Genomic DNA, 19,573 nt, shown 5'->3' on the forward strand with positions numbered 1-19,573 from the left:
AGCTTGATTTTACCTCTGGGTTATGAAAACCAATCATCTCTGCATCCCCTGGAAGTGCCATGTGACTGGTCCATTCTCCAACCCATGATACTCCAGCACAAGGCATTTCTGCTCACCCTCTCAGTGGCCCTGATTTATTAAAGCTCTCCAAGACTAGAGAGGATACACTTTGATCTGTGAAGCTGGGTGATCCAGCAAACCTGAAATGTTTCTGGTGCAGAATTCAAAACATATTCTAGCAAATAGCAAATTACTTTGAAGAAATCCATTTCAGGTTTGCTGGATCACCCAGCTTCACTGATGAAAGTGTATTTTCCCCAGCCTTGGAGAGCTTTAATAAATCTAGCCCAGTGTCTTTATTTAATTGCCAGCACAGCCTAGGGCAGGGGTCGGCAACCTGCGGCTCGCGAGCCACATGCGGCTCTTTAGATGTGAAGCTGCGGCTCTTTAATTCAGTCTGTCGGAAGCTATTCTATCTCTCAGCCTGGCTTTTCACCAGACCCCTCCCCCGTGACACTCGAGAGCTTCCGACGAACTGAAGACAGTGAGGACCCGTGTCACGGGGGAGGGGTGTGGTGAAAAGCCAGGCTGAGAGATAGAATAGCTTCCGACAGACTGAATTAAAGAGCCGCAGCTTCACAAAAAGCCAGGCTGAGAGATAGAATCGGTGCCTAAAGGTATCTATATTTCTACAACAAAATACAAAAGTGGGCAGTTTAGCAACAATACATGGAAAATCTAAATGTTTGTACCTGTTTCACCATTACAGAATTCTGAGGAAAATGAAATGTCATCTAATGTTATCCAAACTTTCTAAAACCATGCAAAGCCATCGCTCCCATTGAATTTGTCTGCTCAATTGTTTGTTATTGAAGTACAAGTTAGTGTTGTAAGTAAATGTTTACTTGTTTTAATTTTTTACCTAAAAATTAGGTAATTATCTAATAATGCCATATATATATTATCTAATTTGTTGTGAAAAACACTACTTATATATGAATAAATAGATATTTTTTCTTATGAATAAATAGATTAGTTTTTTTTATCAAAAAACTTTATTTATGCGAGTACTATTTATTGTTGGCAAGAAAAAATTTTGCGGCTCTTTAAAAACTTTGAAATTTTGTAAATTGTAATTTTTGGCTCTTTCAACTCAAAAGGTTGCTGACCCCTGGCCTAGGGTATTAACCTTGGATGATATTATTGTGTCCAGAGATCATCCAAAATTACATACTGTACATGTTACAAGTGGTTAGCTTTTTGTATTTTCCAATTTCATAATTACACTTTAAATGATCCTGCTATTAGGCTTTCAACTCTAGCTTTCTGACCTAATCATATCTAAGAAAAGAACATTCTCAAAGAACATCCAGTTCCCTGATACCTCTGCAGCAAACAGAAAAAAACTGATATCTAAAAGTCAAATACTCAGAGAAAAACACTTGAGCGACATCTGTGATGAATGCTTGTTCAATGTAAGCTTACTGCACATATACATCTCATCTTTATCAGATTAGTGTGAGAAAATCATAATTCTGAAAAAAATCTAATTTGTATATGTTCCAAATTCAATGACACGTGTCAAAGGAAGGATGGAATACCTTCTTTCCAATACATTTAATTTCTTAAAAAACTTTTTTGAAAAAAAGTTTTTGAAGGCAGTGGCAATGGTGTGTGCTGTGTACAAGTGTGTGTGTGACCATGCAATGGTACATGTGAATGGATCTACATGTTTTCTTGTGGGTGTGGGTTGCTATTGCGCATGTTGTAACAGACCGCTCTTGAACTAGTATAGATTAATCTCTGAGATGGTTTCTTATTATAATCAGTGGTGATCGGCAGTCCTTGAGGTTATATATTAGTGCATGCTTTCCCGGCCTCCAGGTGGATGCCCTGCAATGCAAACTGTCTTCAGTCGAAATCGGCAAAACTTCCACAAGCAGGAGGCTTTGCAGGAACATTGATCATCAGATTGAAGTTTTGAGGAGTGTCAGTGAAACTCATTTTTTTCTTCCTATTTGCCTATTTTATACTTCCTAAGAATTTTTGTAATATTCTAGGAATTCTGTGATATGATTTCTCTGGCCCCTGTGTGCCCCATCCAGAGCTAAATAGGGTGACCAACCCATTTTGTATGGGTATTATCTCCAAATGAACAATACTGAAGAAGCAGACTAGTTCTGTGAAACACGATGAATGAAAATCTCTCAAACAACTTATTCAGTTCCCCCCTTATACATTGCATTGTTAACATCTTTGTGAAAATTGTAAGATCTTGGAATCTTTCTTGGGAACTTCTTTAATGATTAAGAGGTTGTTTTGGATTTTTCCATTTGTTAACATATGGTCACTAACTTTGCAAATCTTCATATCAAATGTATTTTTTATGGTTAAAATTGTTTTTTACATATCTTTAATAATTTGTTTTTGTATAACGTTGATGCCTTAAAAGTAACACTTTCCACAAACTTTTTAATCTTTGTACATTCAAAGGTCAGCTTTTGTCAGTCTTAGAAGATTATTGAACATTTATCAGGACCTGTGTTTACTTTTACTGATATTTCTTTTAGTGTTCAGATTATAATCTTGGTACTTCAATATAGGATTTCACAGATCAGAAAAAATATTGAGTAAGTGAATATGCTCCTACATTTCTTTTGTTTATTTGAACTTTTTTTTTTTTCCAGTGCCCATTGGGGAGATGCTGGGTGTAAACGGTGCCATGGAGTTGGCTTTTAAAATTGTTTCCCCGTTTACCAGGAGAAATACTCAAACCATCAAGTATGTATCCCAATTCATTTGAAATTTATTCTCTTTTTTTATGTTAATATTTATATATTTTATATTTGTATATCATGCTGATCTAAAGTATAGTTCAAGCCAATATATCTAGTTTTGGATAGAATTGGAAAGGATTAGAGCCCAAATTGAACTTCTTCTGAGAGCAGGGATGTTGGTTTAACTTTATTTTTAAATGCTCAACATTACTGATAACAGTGCAAAGCCTGAGTTGTGCAGTTTTACACCACATCCACCTGTCCAGAAAGATTGTCCTGCTTATCCACTGAGGATCGTATTTATAGAAAGGTCTATGGGGTCAGGAATCACCAGTGCAGCTGTATAATCACACAAAAAGGCTTTTATTGTTCAAGTTTTGTGATGGCTTACCATTCATTCATAAGCATACATAGCACATAAAATCAACTTGTCTTCAGCTTAACTTCAAAACAAAAAAAAAAAAGACTGTTTTATCAAGTTTGGGCTTTTACACGTAGGAGAGGGGTATCCCTGTCCAACAATAATTTAGCCCTGCTTTCCATCCATCTGATAATTCCCCTTGCTTTTAGTAGTTCACGATTATAAACCTCTCCTGCAAGCAAATTAACCAACTGTTGCCCCCCCAACGGGATCACAACTCATATATATATATATATATATATATATATATATAGAGAGAGAGAGAGAGAGAGAGTGAAAGAAAGGGACTCAGTGGCTCGCACTCTTGCCTTTGCAGCACTTTGGTGCCATGTTTAATTCCTAGTCATGTAGTTTGTATGTTCTCTCTGTGTTTGTGTAGATTTATTTCAAGCACTCCAGTTTCCCCCACACCCCAAAACCATGGAATTCGTTTAAATGGCTTCCCCTCAAAACTGGCCTTGGACTGTGCTAATGACATATGACTGAGCCTGTGAGGGATAGTAAAAGATATGACTTTGGACTTTGTAAAATGCTGTGTAATATGTTGGAACTATATTCATGCAAGGTAATAATATTATACACATGGTCGTTAAAGCACTAGGGTCTCAGTTGTTCGATCCTTGGCAAGTGCATCGTCTACATAGAGTTTGTATGTTCTGTATGGTGGGCTTCCTTCCACATCCCTAAAATATATTATATATATATTATTGGCTTCTCCTTAAATTGGTGTTAGACTTTATCAGGGAAATATGGTTATGATAGGCATATTAGATTATGAGCTCTTCTGTTAGTGACTTGACTATGTACTCTGTAAAGCACTGGGTTATAGTTGGTGCTATATAAATACATATTAAAAATTACTACATATTGATATGGTTCCCAGATTTTCAGTTTATTGTATTGGTCTTCATTAAAACCTTGCTATACATTGCATGAATCTTGGATACGCTCCACTAAATATAAATAAGAAAATATCAGACCAATCTTTTCTAAGACTACTGGTTGCTTCGCTTATCATTCTGAGCATGACTAATATTTTAAAACCTTGCACAACATAATCGTATATATTCTGTAAGTGAGACAACATGTTTCACCTTTGCGTTGATGCCATGTTTACACGATAGCCTTGTCTCTACAATGATCAGCACTGGTCCTTTATCGTTCTCTCTGCTCAGCGACCTTACTAAGAAAGGAGCACAGTGATGACTTGTATCCTGACAAATGACTAGATAAGCAGGAAGTGAACTGATAAAAGAAGCACACTTATACAAGTGCTAAAAAGGAATATCCTCTACAAGAAAGCAATGCTAAGAATTCCAGTGCCTATCTTTTCTTGGTAAATCCTGAATAAAACAGATCAATTATGAGTCTAAGGATTGAATAATGCAAATACCAATGCATGTATTTGCATGATGCTACTACTATGCTTTTTTGTAGCATTTCTATGTTATTTTTAGTTATTCACTAAAAAATGTATTTTCCTTTAAATATCCACCATTTAGTTAGGACTGACATAGTATGTAGTGCTTTACAGACTGCATTCACACTAGTATGGGTCTTTCAAAGCAGCTCAAATTCAAATGTCCTTACCACAGTCAGATATCCATTTATGGTATTTTTTTGAGCATTTTTGAATTGTAAGAGCAACTGGAAGAAAACTACACAGATATAGGGAGCTGCATGCTAAATGTGTTCCAGGAGAGATTTAAATCCAAAACTTCCAAAAGTGAGTGCTAACCAGGTGCAGGATTGATTTAAAAACCAGGTACGTTGGTAAATAGAGAATATTTGATTCACCTGAGTTTACAAACTGTTTTTTTTGCATTCTCCAAAATAAGTACAATGTTTAAAATAAAAAACAATGTCTCAAAATAAGATAAACAAACAAACGTGATGCAACAATCACATTATAACATAAAAAGCAAATCTAAATGAAGGAATAATAAGAAAATAAGAAAAAAAAAGGATAAGAAATTAGGCAAATTTTAAGGTTGGAGAGGGGTCAAAAATACAGAATATGGCATGGGGGGAGAGGGAATAAAGGTGACAAAGGGGGCTGCAGTCACTACTACAGCCCCTAATTAATGACATAACACCTTGTACACCGTTTTGGGCTACATCAGGGGTCCCCAATCCCCGGTCCGCGGCCCTCTGACAGGTGGGCCACAGCTCTGGCCGGTTTATCCCCAAGGGGGGTCAGGAGAGGGTTCCTGCTGAGGGGCACACTGGCCAGAGCCGGGGACCATGTCTCTCGTATGTAGCGCAGGTTTAGGGGGGTGGCCTAGAGACACAAGGCTCCTATCTGCAATGGGAGAGTGGGTGGGTTCTGGCATCATGACATCACTCTGGGGGAAGTTTCTTCACCTTTGAGTGACACACGGCTCCCTACGCATGCACGGTCCGGAGTCTGTGCATTTAGTGGTCCGTGAGCTCCAAAAGGTTAAAAACAAGCTCGACTGTCAATACCAACCAATCAAAATCAGAGAGATAGTAGTAGGTTACCTACAGTTTCCAAATTCTGTGCAACTGAGCCATTAAATCATTTAGGATAGCTGAAGAATCCTACAATTCTTAAATTGTAATTTCAGCTGTATGATTCTTTGCAGAACAGACAGTTTAGTGTGAATATATTTTGGTGAATTAAACAGCAGATTCTTCTGATTGGATGATCACTAATGACATATAGGAAGTATTTTCCTACTGGATTTATATACCATGCCAAGTTACACAAAATAAATGTTTCTTTACAGTTTTCTATCTAATGGAGTTCAGCAAGACCTTGGTCCTGAACAATCTCATTTGTAGTCAGATTATCTACAATGCAACCCTAGACAGGAGCTAGGGTCCAGTGGCCATCCAAGGGGTTACCAGGTACAACCTTGGCACTCCTACAGTAAATTGGAAATAGCTACCGGTGTAGATAATACATATATGGAATCTCAGATCACATTCCTTTGTATATACAGGTAGTCCCCGTGTTAAAAAGACATCTGACATACGGACAACTACTAGATATGAATGGGGCTTCCCTGCTCGCTCTTGTGCAGTACAGAGGCTTGATGGGGGGGTTTGCATGACTTGCTGACTTTTGCTGTTCTGCAACATCTTGTAACTCTTTAATGACCAAGACAAACTCTGCAGTTGTTTTGTGTTTTTGTCGTTTTTCCACAGCTTGTTTCAGAAGTTAATGAATGTCTGGGCTTCATAAAGTTTTGTTTTTTGCTTTATTTTTTTGCTTTGTTTGTGATGAACACACAGTGAGGATTTTATACACTAACTGACACCATGCTGCCTAATATTATGTTGAGACAAACATCTGTCCTAATTCCATTTATTAAAATATTGTACCTGTTCCCACTTACATACAAATTCAATTTAATGACAAACCTACAGTCCCTATCCCGTATGTAACCTGGAGACTACCTGTACAGCTGTTCACCAGTTAGATAGAGTACCATATTCTGCGTGTGAGTGTGTTGGTGTCAGCATCAAACCTAAATCATCCACAAGACAACCCTAGGAAGGAGCTTATAACCCTATGAAGGGTGTGTTATGTTTCTAGGTAAGTAATCTAGGGAAATAGTGCAGTTGGTTAGAACTGGGCCCCTGTCTGTCAGTTTAAAAATGAGAACACCTTTAGACATATAGACTATGGGCCTGATTTATTAAACCTTTTCAAGAATGGAGAAGATAGACCATCAGGGGAAAAGCTGGGCAATCCAGCAAACCTGGAATGGTTTTCTTAAAATCCATTTGCTATTATTTGGCAGATGTTTTCAATCATTGAACAGATTAATTCCAAGATTGATGGATTCCACAGGTTCTCTTGTGGTAATCTATCATCTCTAGTCTTGGAGAGCTTCTATAAATCAGGCTCCTGGTGTCTGATGGGGAGGATCCATGCCTAAAAAAAACAATACAAAGCAGTAGGCTTTTTGAATGCCTGTTGTAATCCTCGTTAATCTCAATAGGAAAGATATAGGGAGGATTTTCTATCTTGCGTAGGGCTCCATTTTGACTTAATCTATTTCTGTTTAAGATTATCATGTAATACTATAATAGTAAATTGACTCAAGGTGAGACAATGGTAAAGCGGAGCTAATCTGTGCGGCATTTACCTATCCATGCTCTCTTGCTGGCGCCGCCATCTTTCTTTCTTCTCCTGCCCAGCAATGACATATGGCCATTTTGATTGCCATGCTGAGATAACGCAACTCCCTTTACCCATCACCCATAAGGGGCATCTCTGTCAACCAAAGTGTTCACAACTCATTTTTTTCACATGTTCCTGGAGCGATCAGGCAGGTAAGATACGGAATTGCAGAAAGAACCTCATCTGACTCTTTTTGCAATAACCACTGGCCTGAATTACTAAAGTTCAAAGTCAGACTTTAGTGTGAATAGTCAATGAATAAGAGAATATTATCAGTCCACTGTAATAATGAGTTCTTATACTTAAGGTTTACATGCGTTAAATCTTACCAACTATTCAGAATTCATCTTGTCCCTGTCGGACTTTACTATATTCTAAGCAGCTGCTGTGTTCTACTGAGAAAATAATACTTAAGGATAAAAGAACTCTTTGTGAAATGAGGCCATACTTTTGAGATGTATAAAGTGTTTACAAACACTTCAGTATGATCATATCTGTGGATAAATGAAAGTGCCGATGGTCATAATTTGATTATTTTTAGTCAATTTGACTGCAGTGATATTTGAAAGGAAAACAACTGAACAGGTTGAAATGTTTGATTGTTATAAAATGAAGTTCTAGTTTGTGTGTGGAATAACAAACTATTTTTTTTCTATCTACTCCATCTTTATGACATGCAGACAAAAATCAGTCAAATGGAAAACTTTTGAAATTATGTTCATATTTTTAATTAACTCAAATGAAAACAAACAAAACTTGTGTAACAAATCAAAAGAGAATACTCCCAAAGGAAACAAATGTCAAAGAGTTGTGTACTATAGATGCATGTGTGGTGTAGGCTTAATGCAGAAATAAAACCTGAAGACTACTAACATAGGGCCAGAAGTGCTTTATATTCATTTTATATACATATGTCATATCTACTCTCTTTTCTAGTGTTCTTGGTTTTGTTTGTGCTCCCCACTGAAACTGGCACCATTTTGGATTAATTTTTGGCATTAACTTCCTATAACCAGTGATGTAATCCAACACAATTCTAAACTCAACAGCCCCTCTAGTATATGTAAAAAAAATAATAAGTTCTCCTTTTGTTCTTTATGGTCCAGTGTTGTCCCAGGATTCTTCACTCCTGCATTACTAATACTGTTCTGGCAAGACAACACTCATGTGGTTCTGTCTAATTCGTATGAACCCAGTCCAGGGGGTGACATCATAATGCAAGCTGTGTTTATGATATCAATATGTGAGAGTAGCTCCTGGAAAAAAATACCCAAAATACCCCTTGTCAACACTGGATTCAGATGTGTGATGATATCATTTGACTGGATAGAACTGTGCTGGCAAAAGACTTGTATGTGTGTTCGTGGGGGGCATGGGAGCTTTGGGCAATGGGGAGGATGAGGGTAAGACCCTGAAAATGTAATACAGCTTTGTAGTAGGTATCATATATACTCAAATATAAACAAATCTGAATACAAACCAAAGTACCTTCTTTTACCTGAAAAAAGGAAAACAACACTCATTCGGGTATAAACCTAAGATACAAAATGCGTCTGTCACTGCTTACATTCAAAGCATTAATTAACATAAATGGCATTACCTGCTTTAAGATGATATTTTGAGCTGGATTTATTAAAGCTCTGCAAGGCTGAAGAGGATACACTTTTAAGGCGATCCAGTAAACATAAAAGGATCTGGTCCAGGATTCAAAATATTTGCTAGCAAATTAATCCATTCCAGGTTTTCTGGATCACCCAGCTTCACTGATGAAAGGAAAGTGTATCCTCTCCAGCCTTGGAGAACTTTTATAAAGCAGTCTCTTTGTCTATTATTGTTGACTACCAGTAGATGGTGCTGTCTTTTCATGTAAAGCATGTAACAATCTCTCAAATGGCAAGATTTTGTGATACAGTTGATGAGGACACAGTGTCACCTAGTGGTGCAATCGGAAAGTAAACTGAGACTCTTTTCCTAAAGACAATTCAGGTAAAAAAATATTGGGGTTAGGTATGGTATGTGCCAAAGAATTATATATGATCTAAAGCATAACTAATTATAATAAAATTAGATTCTGGCACCCACTGGTATTATCAAATATCATGTAAACATGAAACCAAAAGCTAGCATTTAAAGTTTACTCTAATTTTGGAAAGATTAGAGAAGGGATAGAATCACTGTCATGTTTTTTTTGTTGTGGCCTATGCTCCCTTTGCAATGTGCCTAAAACTGATAGCAAATAAAGAATGTGTGAGTCATAAATATAGGGTAAATTTCCAATGGTGACTCCTATCTTGTACCAAACAAAAAATGAACCTTATATCTAAAATATTAAAGTTTACTTCCTGTTGTGTCTATGAGACAGACAAGAAAAGATAGATTACTCCAGCGGGGCACTGATGCATCTGGCAGTGGTTTGAACAATGCCCTACTCTATCCAAAGCTAAAAATGCTTTGGCTTTAGATACATTTCATTGAAGTCAGTGCGTAGTTTTATATAACACATTCACTTAAAGGCTTTTTTTTAACTGAATGACAGTTTCTTTTGTTCCTATTTGCATATGAGTTATTTTTAGACAATCCATATTGCTGCTGGCATTTAACAGTTAGAAAAGCTTGTGCCAATTCTCCTTGTCATATGAGAAAAGTGTAAAAAAAATAAATACATTTTTGGTTGGCTGCACAAACTTCTATTAATATAAAACATTGTGCAGGGCTAGATAAGTGTTCCAATGTTTCTCGGTAACAGTTTGGCATTGTTATGTGAGGAATGGCAGACATGCGACGAAGAATGAAGTAAACAGACTTGTCCCCAATCCACCAGTGATGAGCAGAGATTAAAAATGTATATAAAAATAAAAAAAATACAAAGTACAAAGCAAAGCAATGACAAAAGATAATTGACCATCACATTTATAACTGTGATTAAGTGGTCTAGACGTGCAGCATTCGGCAAGCCTTAAGTGTCAGCAGTTCAGGTTCAACTTGTTTGTTCAATTGTATAATGAGCATCCAGCTGTGTGTTTTGCCCTTTTCAACCTGAACACAAGGTAGTTTATAGGCTATGGCTCCTATTAAAATCCTGAAGTGTTGTATGTACTGTACAAAAATATCCTGAAACATGTAATTTATGGTCTTGCACAGGATACAATAGGTTTTGCAGCCTCCTGTTCTACGTTATGAGCCAACCGAAGGCTTATCGGTGTTATGTGCAATGCATTAACTGGACAGAAGCTAGAAATTAAAATGGCTATAGATATGTGTGAGTGGTCATCTGACATTCGAGACCATCCATTTGGTCAGTGCTTGCTTAAAAATAAATAATTGGGTAAATAAATAAAAAATTATAATTATGGATACAATAAATAAATCGGTAGACAAGTTAGCCTGCCCGTTCTCACTACCTTGATATGAAAACACACAAACACCGACTACCCTGCACACTTGCTGTAATAAAAAGCAGAAAACAACCCTTTATTATTTGCAGTCAAAGGGGTCTGCAAGGGGGTCATGCCTGGGGATTTGATGATAGTTACAAAGTTACATAGTTAGGTCGAAAAAAGTCATAAGTCCATCAATTTTAAACTAAACTAAAAATTAAAAAAAAATCACACTTACATTTAATTCTGCAGATGTTCTGATCACACCCTAGATTGGGTCCCACGCCATCCTGGAATTATCCTTTGTCCTACCGCCATCTTTGGCCTTCTTCTTAAGTGCACTGCGCAAGATCGGGTGATGTAGCCTATTGCAAAGGGGAAAAAGAGTGTGACTGTGCATATGTGAGATCAGCATCTCTTTCCCCTCAGGGTAGGAAAATGCCCCTTCTGTGCATGCGCAGAGAAGCCAGGAGCCTCCCGGCATGCAAGACGTAGGTATCCCGGGAGGCCCTGCACTCTCATTCAGTCTTGATCACCAGCAGCGAGTGAAAGTGGCTTCACTCTTTTTTTTTAAAAAGAAAAAAAACAGCGTTGCAGTTAAAAATAAAAGAAAAAAAGAATATTTTTTCCTTATATAAAAAGGTTGTACCCCTTTTATATAAAGTCAAAATTTTTTAGGTCCATTTTATTAAAAAATAAACATATCCCAGATAAAAACTCTATGGACATAGTTGATCCAGAGGAAGGTAAAAAACCCTGGTTCAACTTATTCCAAGTGGGAAAAAAATTCCTTCCTGATCGGGTGAGGCAATCAGATGTTCCCTGGATCAATAGTCTTTTTCTTTACTTTAAACTTACCAAGTTATGTTCTGTGCTTCGATTAAATGGGTCAAGTTGCTGGTACATCAGCAGAAGCATGGTGCAGAAAGTGAAATAGGTTGTAACTGTAGTTGTGAAATATGCTGGTGACACCTGTCAGGACTTTTTACTTGCCTTTTAAGACACCTACTACATATCTCCCCCCTATTGTGTGATACTTCCCCCACCTCCTAGATTGTAAGCTCTTTGGGGCAGGGTCCTCTCCTCCTTCTGTGTCCCTGTCTGTCTCTGTCTGTCATTTGCAACCCCTATTTAATGTACAGCGCTGCGTTATAGGTTGGTGCTATATAAATCCTGTTTATTAATAATAATAATAATAATAATAATAATAATAATATTAATACTAAAAGAAGACTTTTTATTCTTCCCTATCAGGTGGCCCATTTCTGGAAAACCATAGTCCCACTGCTTGCTGTCTCGTACAAGTGCCCGGCTGGTTGAGTGGTGCCCTTGTGCTGACATTTTTGCTGGCTTTGGCTTTGCCCTTTGGCTAGTATGATGAGGATGGGCTATAGTATTCGGTGGGGTGGGGACACAATAAGAAGTGTTAATGCATTTACATAGGACAAAGAGCAGTACAGCAGTGGTTTTCCAGAAATTGGCCACAGGTAAGTATACAAAGTCTTCTTTTCGCAGGCGCGTTGAAAAGGGAAATAAACTACATAAACAGGTGTCCTTTAAATTATTTGCACATATGTATGTATGGATGCATCCAACAATCTCCTCCATTTGTCTTCTTTTCTATAGCAGCAGACACTAAGTTGCCAGACAGCAGCTGGCAGTATGTCAAAGTCACACATGTAGCCCTGCTTTTGGAGAGATTATATTTTAATTAAATTAAGTGCACAGTGTGGAAAAGCAGAACCCTCCTAACTCCATGAATAAGGCACAAAATGACATGGAGTTCTGACCACTCTGGCTCCAGGCCTGAGAAGCTCAATTTCAGTGAATGCCTTTATGCCTTCATTACGGCTGGCGCCAGCCATCGCTCCCGTATTATCGATACCATGCTGCTGTCTGTACAAAGCAAATGGTTAATTGTAGCTCTGCCTCTGTAGGTCCGTGAGTCTGTTTATGCAGAAACCATAGAAACATGACCTCAAGTACCAGGATGCAGAATTGTGCAAATAAATGAGATTTAGCCCGGCTCTTTTTATTATATCATCCTTATATAACTGTGCTTATCACTCATCTGCTGTAATTCACTTTTCTCAGACATTTTATTTTATCTAGCTCAATGTTTATTGGATTAGCTGTAAAAGCTGATATGTTTGCACATATGTCCTGGATGTACAAAACATCTGAGAAGCTTAGCAAGATGTACTGTCATTAGGAGTTCCATGTTATAGAATATTTTCATTGTGACTTCATGCAGATTGTGTATTGCCACAGGTTTATTGTGCAAAATTTACAGTGTTTCAGATCTGTGAAATGGATAAAAGCGATAGTGACTGGATAACTGTCACACTCTTATAAAGTATTATAACTGGGATACAGTTCCTTAAAATGTACTAAACACCATATGGCAGTTATTTTGCTCATCTGGATCTTATTATTATTACACAGTATTTATAAAATGTGACATAATATGCAGCACTTTACAAAGTTACATACGCTGCTAGCTGTCCCTCAAAGGGACTCACATGTCTCCACCATAGTCATATGTTTTTATTACAGTGCAAGGTCAATTTTAGGGAGAAGCCAATTCACCTTTTTTTTGGAAGGTGGGAAGAAACCAGAGTACCCAGAAAAACCCACGCAAACTCCATGCAGATAATGTCCTAGCCGAGATCTGAACCCGGGACCTATCACTGCAAAGGCCAAAGTGCCTAACCTCTGAGCCACCAAGCTGCCCATATGGTGTTGTATTATAATTCTGTTGTTATTCCTAATGATTATACAGTTCACTAAAGACACAATATCATGACATTAAAATGAACATTTATTTTTGTTACTATTTTTAGGAAAGGTCCACTGTAACCCATGGCCTGGTCAGGGTATGGAAAACTGGGCAAATGCCCAAGGTGACAAATTGGCGGAGGTGCAGTTGTTTTCCTATCTACCCTTGATTATCCCTTGTTTAATCCCTATATAGCACAGTGCAATTTCTTCCTTCCTATTCTGACCATTTTGATGGTTTTTATATGTTTTTCATTTGTACACAGCAAAAATCAGTGTAAAACTTGTTGCTTAAAAACTATAATTGGTGAAACAATATTTCATTGTATGTGTTACAATAGTTAATTGTATTTGCTACTGAAATATGTTTACTCATTGTATGGGCACATATATGGGTCATGCCTTATATTTTCCCATGGCCCCATTAGGTCTAAAACTATATTTGCCCCTATTGGAGGTGGCATAGAAAGGTAAGTGTCACAAAACTCTACATAATAAAACCTAAATTAGTTAATCCAGGTAATATTCGGGCACTATGGGCTGGATGGTGGCTCAGAGGTTAGCACTCTGGCCTTTGCAGCCCTGGGTTAAAGTTCCGGCCAGGACACTATCTGCATGGAGTTTACAGGTTCTCCCTGTGTTTGTGTGGGTTTCCTCTGGGTACTCCGGTTTCCTCCCACATTCCAAAAACATTTAGTTAGGTTATTTAGCTTTCCCCCAAATTGACCTTAGACTGTGATAATGACACATGACTGAGGTAGTGACATTAGATTGAAAGCCCCTTTGAGGGACAGCTAGTGATATGACTATGGACTTTGTACAACGCTGCGTAATATGTCAGCACTATATAATAACATTAAACAACACCATTAGTTGTTTTTTTTTTTTTATTAATGTCCTTTACCTAGTTTTCTTTATCTTTACTGTGTGTAAAGCACACTCCCTCTAGGCCATTCCAAACCTGAACTTTTATTTTTTAGTTAGAAGCTAGATCTACTCTGATCAAATTACACATCTCAGCAGCATTTGTCCCTCCTTAACAACTAAGTGTATAATTGCGAGTATATAAATGCCATTCTTGCATATGTCAGTACATAGGATTATAGACATTTGCAGGAACAGATGACCATGTCCAATTTACACTAGAGACAAGGAGATCCGATATTCCAACCCTCCTAAAGAAATGCCAGCTATGTATTTCATTTGGGTTTTTTTTGTACATTGGAAAATTTCAGATGTGGACTAGTTGGTTATGAAATACTTGCAACAACAGAGTGATAAAAACTGGAGTCTATTTAAAAATATTTTTAATCCAGATTCATACAATTTTGACTCAAAATGTACATATATTATAAAATATTGAACACAAGAAATATAATTATTAGAAAAATATATAAATCAACTTTTACATATAATTTTAAACATAATTCATTCCAATGTAAAATGTATACAATTTGGATTAATGTTGAGTAAGTCTTGAGTGAAATCATCTATAACTTGATCCCTTCAAGTTTTGGTAACAAACTAAACTTTCATTGGTTGATGGTGTTTTCTAAGAATAGTTAAAGGTTCTAAACATGAAATTAAACGTTGTTTGACCAATAACAGGTTTTAGGCAAAACGTTTTACACTGTGATTTCTGCTATGTAGAGATAAAAAAGAAACTAAAAAACATCAAAAGGGAAAGAAAATAGAATAGGAAAGAAAAAATTGCTACATAGTATAGTGTTAACTAAGGAATAATCAGGGGTAGATAGAAAACAAATCTTATAAAAAAAAAATATTTTACAGCTGTTGCAGCATAAAGTTACAAAACACATGGCATTGAAGGCAGATTCTTACAGATTCAACTTGGTACATAGCATTAATACACACCCTTTAGAAAATGTTATTATTATTAGCCAGTTTTTTTATAGCGCCGACATATTACACCTCATATATACGTCCATAGTCATATAACTAGCTGTCCCTCAATGGGGCTCACTATCTAATGCCCCTACCATAGTCATATATCTTTATAATGTCTAAGGTCAATTTTGGGGAGAAGCCAGTTAACCCAACTGCATGTTTTTGGGATGTAGGAAGAAAAACGGAGTATCCGGAGGAAACCCATGCAAACACGAGAGCACATGCAAAACTCTATACAGATAGTGTCCCGGCCGAGATTCCAACCTGAGACCCAGCGCTGCAAAGGGCAGAGTGTTAACCTCGGAGCCACTATGCTGCTATATTTTATGACATGTATCGTTTAGCCTATTCATTTGAACAGAAATATAAAACACCAAAACAGACAAAAAATTGGACTTAATGCATAAAGTACCAAAAAATGATCACATCCATAGTTGTTTATGCATTCCATGACTCATGACTTCATGGTATGACTCTCACTTGAGTAAACTGGGATGCGTAGTCAAAATGGTTAGTAGTTGGATGTATGACACACAGTTCTGTGACTTGTGGAATGTAGTTATGCTCAAAATGTCAACTTTATGCAATTTATTAAGATTGGTCCAAATACCAGCATTCATTGCTTTAAAATATAAATGATTCAAGATTCTACAAATAATAAAGTATAAGTTCAGCCTGAATTTTCCTACTTTTTGCTGTCATTTCTTGTGTTTAGCAAGCATAGTTTCTGTCAAGGTAGGGGTCAAATCTGGTCTTGTATGGCTTTGGTTTCCCCATTTGAATTAAACTGACAGCATTCTTCCAAAAGTGAATTATCAGTTCTGAGAGGTAGCATCCTATAAGATATGTAATGTTCAGTGCATTGTTATCATTGACTTGAGGTCAAACTGATATATGATTCCTGGAACTTTGTTGTCATGTCTTCAAAGGGTCCACTCAATATATAGTGTTCTCTTTATTCTTCCACATGCTTGTTTTGATAAAGGATGTGCTAAATGCAATGATCTCACCATGTCCATTGAGGTCACAGACAGGATTCAGATGCTGTCAATTTAAAAGAGTAGTAACAGGTGAAGAGGCTTCAGACGCTAATGAGAAATATTGACAAGTCTGAATTTCATTCTCTTTTTACTGTCTTTAGGGCAGCCATCGGAGCACTAGCAGCTCTACTGAAATCAAGTAAGTCTATTCTTGTGTGCCTTTGAATGTCTTCTTTCCTCTCCAAGTCCAAAACTAATCCAAATCTATAAGTGGTGAGATACTAAAAAGTATGTGTCGAGTTTTATTCTTCATGTAACTTTGATCAGGGTACAGTAAATTCTGATTATGCTTTTTAAAATATGTTGTTCTTATCAACGCCTAACAATGAGAAATTCTCAGCATAAACATATATATTTTCACCTTTTCAAACTTGTCTACTCATCTTCTTCTATCTTTTAAAACCCTCACTACTTCCTACCATTCAATTTCCCCCTCCTATTGTGTGGTACTTCCCCCACCTCCTAGACTGTAAGCTCTTCGGGGCAGGGTCCTCTCCACCTCCCATGTCACTGTCTGTATTGGTCTGTCATTTGAAACCCCTATTTAATGAACAGCGCTGCAAAATATGTTGGCGCTATAAAAAACCTGTTTATTAATATTATCATTATTAATAATAATAATAATAATAATAATAATAATATTTTTGAATTTGGATTCTGTACACAGGTAGACATTGGCTCCTTGTCAGATCTTTACAGTGTTTATTCCTGAGTAACGTTTCTAGATGTAGTACTAAAAACAAATGTCCACAATTACCTGAAGTCACCTGGGAGGTGACATAGGATTTCCTACAGCATCTAAGTGTCTCTTGGTCTTCACCAGAGCAATTTTTGCTGTAGGGAGAAAACCAGGTTGTGGTCCCCAGGCTCTCCCCACAAGGGGAAAGCAGAAAAGATGGTTTTGGTGTAGGGAAAGGTAGAGATCAGGTACCAAGTAGGCTGGGATATCTGTAAAAGTGTAAATGGCAGATCAGAGTCGGGGCAGGCAACTGGAGAGAATCAAGGTCAGGATAGACCGAGGAAAGGGCAGGCAGAAGACAGGCAATCAAGCAGTGTACAGTTGGGTAAAGTCCTTGGTAACATGCTGACTATCCAGCCACCATAGCCTAGAACTGGAGGGCTTAAATAGGAGAAGGAACCAGTAGGGGGCACTGTAGATAGCTTAGATTGGTGCGAGCCCCAAGAAGGGCCAAGAGGCTGAGTCTAAGCAACAGCTTGGGTTTTCCAGAGCCTCTAGAGTAGGGGTGCCAAACTCAAATAAACAGTGGGCCAAAATGAAAAACTTAGGCAAAGTCGCGGGCCAAACTTCAAACTGAAATAGCACAACTACTACAATTCCCTGCGTCAAGATAACAGTCCAATACGGTTCCTAATGTTTTGAGTGGCTGGAACTCCCTCTTCACTGAAATAGCACTGCTACTACAATTCCCTGCATCTAAAAAACAGTCCAAAGCGGGGCCACGTATAGGCAGAGAGACCACTTGTCTATAGACGCGTGTGATGAAAAAAAGGACGTTGCGGGCCAGAGTTTGATGCCCCTGCTCAAGAGGTTAGGAAGTTGCACAGCAGACTGTTGAGAATTTTTTATCCTTGGGCACACCAGGGTGGGCCGGACAAAGCACGATACAAAATCAGCAAGCAGAGGATAATCAAGGAAGGCCAGGATGAAGCAAAGTCAGGAGCAAAGCCAGGAGTCAAGTAACAGGAATCCAGAGAATAGACTTTATTGACACGGGGGACACTGAAGACACAGGGGAACACAGGAGACACAGGAAACAACGAGAGGCACAACTTAGCAATGAGCCCCTAAAAGTGCTGTTTAAATGTGAAGACTCCCTTACATTGGAAGAGGTATGCAGTGTCTTCTTACATCAGTGGGCAGTTTTGTTGGCCAGCAGTGAACTGCCCCCTGTTCTGCCCACTGTACAATCGGATTGTACAATCTTTGTGAAGTCCCTTTAAGCTTTAACAAAACAAAATATATGAAGACTAACCTAAACATTCAATTCAGTTTGGATCAGGACATTGATTAGTTTGGCTGCTGCCCATTTTCACTCAATTGTACAAGCCAATATTGTAGGAAATATAAATTGCAATCATTGTAGAAGAACGTGGGTGTAAGTGGCAACATATATATATATATATATATATATATATATATATATAAATGAACCAATCAGTATTCTATGTTGTTTTGAAAATATAGCCAGTATAACTATATAATTTTCCACCAGATGCAAAATATCAAAACTTAAGTGATATAGTTTGACTTTAAAAGTCAAGCTACATCTGTACCTTTAAAAGGTTATTGGTTTCATTACTAATAGGCTGCATTGTCCTATAGTGACCATTACAATGAATGTATTTTTTTCAGCCTGTAAATGTAGCTTTTCCCAGAAGTGCAATCATCCCTTTAATGTCTCTATTTAGTCTCCCTTTTCATCTAAAGCTTATTGATTTCCTACTTTCATGCCTGTATATGATGGATGAGTGCAAACATATTTTCCTACTTATTGATGAGTAAGTAGTGAAAAGTTCAATTTCTTGTGCGCTCTAGGTTCTTTCTTTATATGGTAAAATTAAAGAAGAGTACATGAAAATAATGGTATCAATTATATCCCATTCCACAATTCTGCTGGTTAGTGCTACTCATCAAAGGGGCAAATAATAACAGGAGGATGTATGGTTAGGGCAAATAGGTGCCTGGTTTGTTCAGAAGATGAGAGGCTTAAAATGCAAGTTTTTATTTTCAAATTTTCAGAACTATTTCTGTAGACTTTACCAGCATAGAATGTGGCTTTTGGAATGTGCCAAAAGAAGCTAGGGTATAACTTTGGGGCTTGGGGAACAACCAGGGGATGTGGGAAAATAATTCATAGCTTCTATATTCAATCAGAATAAATAAAGAATTGTTTCTCTGAATGACCATACCATACATATATTGCTAGCATTGACCTGCTTCTAAAAGACCTTGGACAAGCCTTCCTTCACTTTGCACACACATTTATTTGAATAATGTATAATTGTACATAATGTATGCCTACCATTATTCTTTGCTACCTCAATGTAAAGCCACTACACTGCGAATGTCCTCCAGTGATCTCCAAATGTTGCAAATG

The 19,573-nt window shown here is 37.5% G+C and overlaps 1 protein-coding gene across 3 annotated transcripts in view; it reads left to right on the forward strand.

The window, feature by feature from the left end:
* AGBL1 (AGBL carboxypeptidase 1) overlaps positions 1-19,573 on the forward strand; it is a 359,716-nt gene that overhangs the window by 37,507 nt on the left and 302,636 nt on the right. For all 3 annotated transcript variants that reach the window (XM_072402703.1, XM_072402702.1, XM_072402704.1), the window contains 2 exons: positions 2,688-2,781; positions 16,556-16,593. In XM_072402703.1, coding sequence (XP_072258804.1) covers positions 2,688-2,781; positions 16,556-16,593 — 132 coding nt within the window. The remainder of the gene's footprint in view (positions 1-2,687; positions 2,782-16,555; positions 16,594-19,573) is intronic.

Source organism: Pyxicephalus adspersus, chromosome 2 (assembly GCF_032062135.1).
Source record: "Pyxicephalus adspersus chromosome 2, UCB_Pads_2.0, whole genome shotgun sequence".
In the NCBI taxonomy this organism is placed as follows: Eukaryota; Metazoa; Chordata; class Amphibia; order Anura; family Pyxicephalidae; genus Pyxicephalus; species Pyxicephalus adspersus.